The sequence below is a fragment of the Electrophorus electricus genome, chromosome 8, assembly GCF_041902795.1.
Source record: "Electrophorus electricus isolate QZ-2024a chromosome 8, ASM4190279v1, whole genome shotgun sequence".
NCBI classification, from domain to species: domain Eukaryota; kingdom Metazoa; phylum Chordata; class Actinopteri; order Gymnotiformes; family Gymnotidae; genus Electrophorus; species Electrophorus electricus.
In genome coordinates, this window is record NC_137504.1 from 24,637,501 (window position 1) to 24,645,000 (window position 7,500).

General features: G+C 49.2%; 1 protein-coding gene across 2 annotated transcripts in view; it reads left to right on the forward strand.

Annotated features, from left to right (window-relative positions):
* The window catches only part of ephb4a (eph receptor B4a), a 35,425-nt gene that overhangs the window by 10,414 nt on the left and 17,511 nt on the right, over positions 1-7,500 (forward strand). For both annotated transcript variants that reach the window (XM_026995515.3, XM_026995514.3), the window contains 3 exons: positions 2,544-2,614; positions 2,831-3,112; positions 3,696-4,086. In XM_026995515.3, the coding sequence (XP_026851316.2) occupies positions 2,544-2,614; positions 2,831-3,112; positions 3,696-4,086 (744 nt within the window). The remainder of the gene's footprint in view (positions 1-2,543; positions 2,615-2,830; positions 3,113-3,695; positions 4,087-7,500) is intronic.

Here is a 7,500-nt window from a genome sequence, read left to right on the forward strand (position 1 = left end):
AGAGATCAGCCATCCATACAACACTAGTAAGACCATGGACATACCTATATAGTCACAGATCAGCACGGGGGCCCGTGGAGGGGAGATGTGTGTTTTCATGCGGATGTGGCCATCGTTAGCTTTCCGATGGACTCAGTGGGAAACCAACATCAGATCTCCTTTTCCACTCCTGTCCCCCATCCCTTGATACACTGTCCCCAGGTCATATTTTTTCTCTGCTTTGCCCTCTTATCCAGAGCTAATAGACCCCTCCCTCCCATCCCCTCGTCTCCCTCTCACACTGCTTTTTTCTCTCCATCCCTCGTTCCTTCCCTCCTGCCTCCTGGGTGTCCCTTGCTTTCATTCTTTGAGCTAGACCCCGGTTATCAAGCTTCTGCAGCCTCTCGACATCAGAGTGAAAAGGTGGGGCGGGGGGGGAGGCGGAAGAGGAGAGGAGAGAAGAGAGAGAGAAGGAATGAGGAGAAGTACAAACAGCAGGGATTTAGAAAGCCGGAAAGAGAAAACTAAGATGGAAAAGAGACAGAAAGAGAGGGAGTGAAGGAGAACGCACTGGAGAGAGAGGGAGGGGGAGAGAGGGGGAAGGAGGGAGGGGAGAGGGGAGGAGAGAGGAGGAGGAGAGGGGGAAGGAGGGAGGGGAGAGGGGGAGAGGAGAGGGGAGGTGAGAGGAGGAGGGGAGAGGGGGAAGGAGGGAGGGGAGAGGGGGAGAGGAGAGGGGAGGGGAGAGGGGGAAGGAGGGAGGGGGTGAGGGGGAAGGAGGGAGGGGGAGAGGAGAGGGGGAGGGAGGGAGGGAGGGAGGGGAGAGGAGGCACAGGAATGAGAGTTGGGTAATAGCGAGTCAAGATGTGTTGGAAGGAGGGAGAGGGAGAGACAGGGAGAGGGAGCAGGGAAAAGGAGTTGATAAGGAATGTGGGGAATTCTTGCCAAACGTGGGTTAAAGGAAACCTGAATCTCTGTGGCTGAGAGAAGAGGATGTTTAGGAGAGGCAGCGTGAGAGGGGAGAAGAGCTGAGAAAATGGAGTGGAGGGGGGGGTGCTGAACGGGTCAAAAAACACAGAGAAAGAGTGAGTGTGTTTGATGGGAAACCCTGGAGAGAATGGAGAGATGTAGGTGAGGACGTGCGTGCGCGTTCGCCCCTAATGTAAATATCCATTTGAGATTTAAATAAAGTTTTCAAGGATTGAATGTTGTCTGGAATGAGTCGCTGAGATTCTTTCCGAGCAGCCTTGACCCAGATTCACAGCAGAGCCATTGCCAAGCATCTCGAAACCCCAGCAAGAGAGGAGCAGCGGGGAAAAGGGTGATGGAGGAGTTTTCCCCCAGAGAGAGAGAGGAAGAGGGAGAGAGAGAAACACAGAAGAAATTACAGCACAAGAAGGAAAGAGAGAGAGAGAGATTCTGTGTTTATTTTTAGATCAAAGAGAAGGCGTGTTGGGACTGCTGGCTTGGTGGCTTCAGGTGGTCACATGACCAGGACACCTTCTGTGAGAAGGACCCCAGGCTAGAGGACCTGCAGGGAAGCCCAGAGGGGGCAACCAAATCTGTGCCTGATTAAAAATCATAATCCTGACATCAATAAGTAATGACCAAGAGTAAGATGGGGCAGAAAAAGAAACCAAGTATGGATGGAGGAAGAGGGGGGAGATTTATGTTGGAAATTAAATCAACAGGATAACATTTGTGCTGTCAGATCTATACAGCTGTTGGGAGCTGAATAACTGGGTAATGGAAACAGGCACATTGACACATCGGAACATGTAATATATTCTTCACATTTATATATGCACCTCTATATCTACATTTTGTCCACTGCACAGTCATATTGTTTAGCTTGCATTTGATTTGTGTGTGTGTGTCTGTGTGTGTGTATGTGTGTGTGTGTGTGTGTGTGTGTGTGTGTGTGTGTGTGCGTGCATGTAAATTAAGCTGTGCCCTTGCTCTTGTGTTCGTTTCTGTTCCCATTGAAAACATGCCACATTCTGAATGTTTTTGGTAAAAGGCCCATGGCTGTACTCATAGACTCAGGGCTTTACAGATTCATCTATGCAGAGTCAAAGACTAATTGCTGTACAGAGTCAAAGACTCACGGCTATACAGAGTCAGAGACCCACGGCTGTTCAGAGTCAAAGACCCATGGCTATACAGAGTCAGAGACTCATGGCTGTACAGAGTCAAAGACCCATGGCTATACAAAGTCAGAGACTCACGGCTGTACAGAGTCAGAGACTCATGGCTGTACAGAATCAGAGACTCACGGCTGTACAGAGTCAGAGACTCATGGCTGTACAGAATCAGAGACCCACGGCTGTACAGAGTCAGAGACCCACGGCTGTACAGAGTCAGAGACCCACAGCTGTACAGAGTCAGAGACCCACGACTGTACAGAGTCATAGACTCATGGCTGTACAGAGTGGTATAACTTGAGAGTCCTGTAGTTCATATGATGCCTCTGGTTCAGCTGTGGGTTTTTGTTTGCTTTTCTTCTATTTCTGCTCTATCAAATCCTCATTTAGCCTGTTTCATCTGTTGTGTCTTGTTTCTAACAGAGGTTTTAATGAACACTAAGACCGAAACATCTGACCTGAAGTGGACAATCTATTCACGCACCAAACCTGAGGTGAATTCTGGACCACACACCCACCAATATAAAAAATATAAACATAAAAATATTGGGGGTTTTTTGCACAGATAATACACATCCTCTGTAAAAAAAAAATAATAATCAGGAAATCTACCCTATGGCAGTCCCCTACACTATTAGAGCACTGAACGGATGCTTTCTGCAACCAATCAGATGTTGATGCTGTATTTTTGTCCCACCTTCCATGCCCAGTGGGAGGAGGTGAGTGGCCTGGACGAGGAGAATAACAGCGTGCGCACCTATCAGATCTGCCAGACGGATGGCTCGTCCAGCCACTGGCTGCGCAGCAAGCTGATTGAGAGGCGGGACGCTTCGCAGGTCTACGTGGAGCTGCGCTTCACCATGATCGAGTGCTCGTCCCGCAACACACACCACCGCTCCTGCAAGGAGACCTTCAATCTGTTCTACTACCAGAGCGACGCCGACGACGCCACGGCCACACACCCCGCCTGGATGGAGAACCCTTATGTCAAGGTATACACACACACATGCATACACACACACACACACACACACACACACACACACACACCCACACCCACACCCACCCTCACCCTCACCCCAGAGTTCATATGGCAATATCACACTGTGATGACAAATTATACCCCAAAATGTACGCATAAATGAACACACACACACACACGCTCAAGTACACCAAAACTAGGTCACCTGGATTCATAAACCAGAGGTATACATGGATATCACACACTGACACCAAAAATAAACAAACACACACACACACACACACACACACAGAACTAGGTCTTCTGATCTATTTGCCTAGGTACATATCTGTTAAACACACACCGACATTGTAAACAAACACTCACATAAACGATAACACAGAACTCTTCACCTAGATAGGATAAGTCAAGAGTGTCCAATAGCAGAAGAGTTGAGGGACATTCCTACTGGACAGTCTGTGCTTAACTTATCAGGCCCGAGAGACATCCTGCTTTGTGGAATATTCTAGTTCCAACCATTTAAGTAATATCCCTCCCTTACAAACACAACCCCTTCCCTTCAACCTTTGACCTTTGGACCCCCCCTCCCGCAGGTCGACACGGTAGCGGCGGACTTCCTGCTACGGAAGGGCGGCGAGAAGAAGTTCAACGTGAAGACACTACGCCTGGGGCCACTGACTAAGCGCGGCTTCTACCTGGCTTTCCAGGCGCAGGGCGCCTGCATGGCGCTGCTCTCGGTCCGCGTCTTCTTCAAGAAGTGCCCCGCCCTCACGCGCTCCCTTTCCACCTTCCCCGAGACGGTGCCCCGCTCACTGGTGCAGGAGGCGGTGGGCCGGTGCGTGGAGAACGCCGCCCAGCCCGGCCCCAGGTCACGCCCACCCAAGATGTTCTGCGGGGAGGACGGACAGTGGGTGGAGCAGCCCAGCACCACCTGCACCTGCCTGCCGGGCTACGAGGCCAGCCAGGGGGAACTGGAGTGCAAAGGTAGGAGTGTGTGTGTGTGTGTGTGTGTGTGTGTGTGTGTGTGTGTGTGTGTGTGTGTGTGCGCGCGCGCGCGCTGTGATGTAACGTATTGGTGCCCAGCCCCAGTGCTAGAGATTTAGGACCCTTCAGAATCGAGTTCCACCCCAATCTACCAAACCTGGCCGAGTTAATCAAGACCTTTCAATAGCAACCGAGTACGAGAGGCGGAGCCAAACGTGACGTCGCCGCAGCGCCCCGGCGGGTCGGAGTTAAACGTGGTCAGATTGAGAAGTGACATTAAAATGCAAATGAAGACAGGAGCAGAAGTGCATTGATTGGTGCCGGACAGCAGAGGGCCTGGACCGGCACGTGCCGCATTTGCATTGTATTAGCATGACATTGAATTAAATGTGAATTAATCAAACGGCACCGGACGGAGCGGCACCGTGGGCTACGGGGAGGAGAGGAAAGGAAGGGATGAGGAAAAGAGAGAGAGGAGTGTCGGGAGAGGGATTGGGGAACTATATGAAGGGGAGAAGCAGGAAGGGAGTTGGAGAGAGATGGATGTTTTGTAGAAGAGAAGGACAGGGATTGTTTGGGGGTGGGGGATAGAAACAGGGCCGTTTATTGATGACTACAGTTAAATGGAAAATTAAAGTGTCAAGAAATTTTAGTACAACCTCATCTTTCGTATTATGTACGCTGACCCCACCTGCCTCCACCCGCATACACCCACCCATACTTATCTGGTGTGAGGAATTTTATCTGGAATATCTGTTTTGTACCTTGCTGCACGCGCGTGCACAAACACACAAACACACACACACACACACTTCTCCCTTGAGAGTGCATGTTGCAGGACTAACATAAATTCACACTGACAGAAGCTGCAACTTTCACACTGTTAAGTAAAAGGGAAGGCTGGAGCGAGGGAGCGAGGGAGCGAGATGGAGAGAGAGAGCGACAGCAAGGGTAAAATTAGGCAAAGAGGCATTGAAACGGAGTGAGACAACCCAGAAGAGTGAAAGAAAGAGTGAGTCAAAGAGAGAGAGGAAAAAGCTGGAAAAGTCACGCAGACAGAACATCCCTTGCGTGCGTGCGTGCGTGCGTGCGTGCGTGCGTGCGTGCGTGCGTGGGCGAGAGGCAAGGAGGAGAACTATGGCGCGAGAGGTTAGATGGAGGTCTAGTGGCTAACAAGGTGAGTGTGTCACCACGCAGCTCCTGCAGTGGAGTGAGAGAACAGAGGAAAAAAAGTGAAAGGAGACCAAAAAAAAGAGCTAAAAGCGGCCAGACAACACATAGCTAATAGAAGGCAGCGCAGGAGAGCGTGAAAACTGGAGGCAAGAGGAAAATTAAAGTGATGATGGGGGAGGGAGGGAGGGAGGGAGAGGGAGAGAGAGAGAGAGAGAGAGAGAGAGAGAGAGAAAGTGTGAGGAATTTCTGTGAGTTTCATCAGCGTCCCCTTGCTTTGCTCTGGCTCTCCCATTAACATAACTTATTACATTACTGCATGGTGCACGCAAACACACACACACACACACACACACACTATATACGGACACATGTATACATACATCACATCCGAAGGCCTCCTGTATACGTCACGTGTAAACATGCACACACAGATAGCACTGTCCTGTGTGCCAGTCAGTCCAGAACACTGCCTTTGCTACTGTAACAGAGTGTATTGGGGGGTTTTCTGTCTTAAAAAGAAGGATGTGCTGGAACGTTTTTCATCAGAGCATCACTACACATGACCCCGAAGATTTGGGTCACACTAAACCCTGACTGCATCACGAGGGTTATTCCAACCGGCTAATGATAAATGATGTTCGCTTAGATATACGGCCGCAAATGGCGCATGCGCGCGTGTGTATGTGGGGTATGTGTGTGTGTGTCTGTGAGAGATGGCAGGCTGGTTTGTATTAAAGGCTCTCTTTTCATCTGTCATGCTAAACGGAGCAGCTGTGCCATCTGTGGGAGTGCACTGCTGGAGCTCTCTCACACCTACACACACACCACACACACGCACACACACTCACCCACTCTCTCTCACACACACAGAACCCCATTCAGTCACACCTACACTCAATTACTTACTCAGCATTCATTCGCTTATATACACCCACCACACTGTTCATCTCTGCCTTCACCCCCCCCAAACACACACACACACACACACACACACACACACACACAGGCCAGAATTCCAGGCCAGAACAATAGTACAATAGAGAGCAGCAGGCTGGGATGTGTCCAGCACAAAGGAACCCTAATGACCTGACCAATTAGGCAGGGTGGAGAGATGGAGACAGAGAGAGAGAGAGAGAGAATGAAAGAGGAAATATGGGGTAAGCGAATTGGCAAGTATAGGTGGGCGGCTTTGAAAGAGCTCAGGGTCAGCGGTGAAAGGTCATAAGGTTGAGTGCAGTAGAGAGGAGGTTCTCTGTAAGGGTGTGGTGAGTGTTCCTAATGTGTATAATTAGTGGCAGACACTTCTCCTTCTCACAAACACAAACACACAACCTTTCACACATACTATCAGACTCACACATGCTAAACATCTTTCTCACTCTCCTCTCACCCACACACACACACACACACAGAGTGAGTGTGAGCGAGAGCGAGAGTCATGTATGATGTTATCATATCAGCATTTGTTTTTAATGTAGTTTGAGATACAGAGGAATTAAAGCTGCTTTTAAATAATTGTACTACCATTCATTATGGGAAGAATCCATCACACACACACACATACACACACACCAAAGTTGCTTTAAGCAAAAACATAGTTAAATCAGAGACTGTGTTGTGGTTAGAGTGTTAATCTGATCCAGATGTGTATTACCTCAGCTGTGAGAGAAAGAAAGAGACTGAGAGAGAGAGAGAGAGAGAGAGACAGAGAGAGAGAGAGAGACAGAGAGAGAGAGAGAGACAGAGAGAGAGGCTGAGCCTCTGGTGGTACAGGAGAAATCATCAGATGTAAATTTGAGCAATTCACTGCAGACTAATTGACGCATGTTGTTTTCATGTTCAGCTGTGCTGCGAACAAACAATCAGAATCTGCCAATAGCATACTAGGGCAGTGCTGTGTATGTGTGTGTGTGTGTGTGTGTGTGTGTGTGTGTGTGTGTGTGTGTGCGCGCGCGCGCGCGCATATCTGGACACGTGTGCATTTGTAGTGTTTTTCATCGACACATATTCATCTGAACTAGACATGATGGGAATCACCCTGCTTTTCTTGATTTTAAACTGATTTGATGGCTCGCTGTGTGTGGTTGTGTGTGTGTGCACATGTGTGTGTATCTGTAACACTTAACACATTTGACAATACATTACCATTTTATTTTTACAAAAGTCTACACGGGATTACAGCACCAAGCTCTCTCTCTCTCACACACACACACACACACACACACTTAGCTCCTGATACAC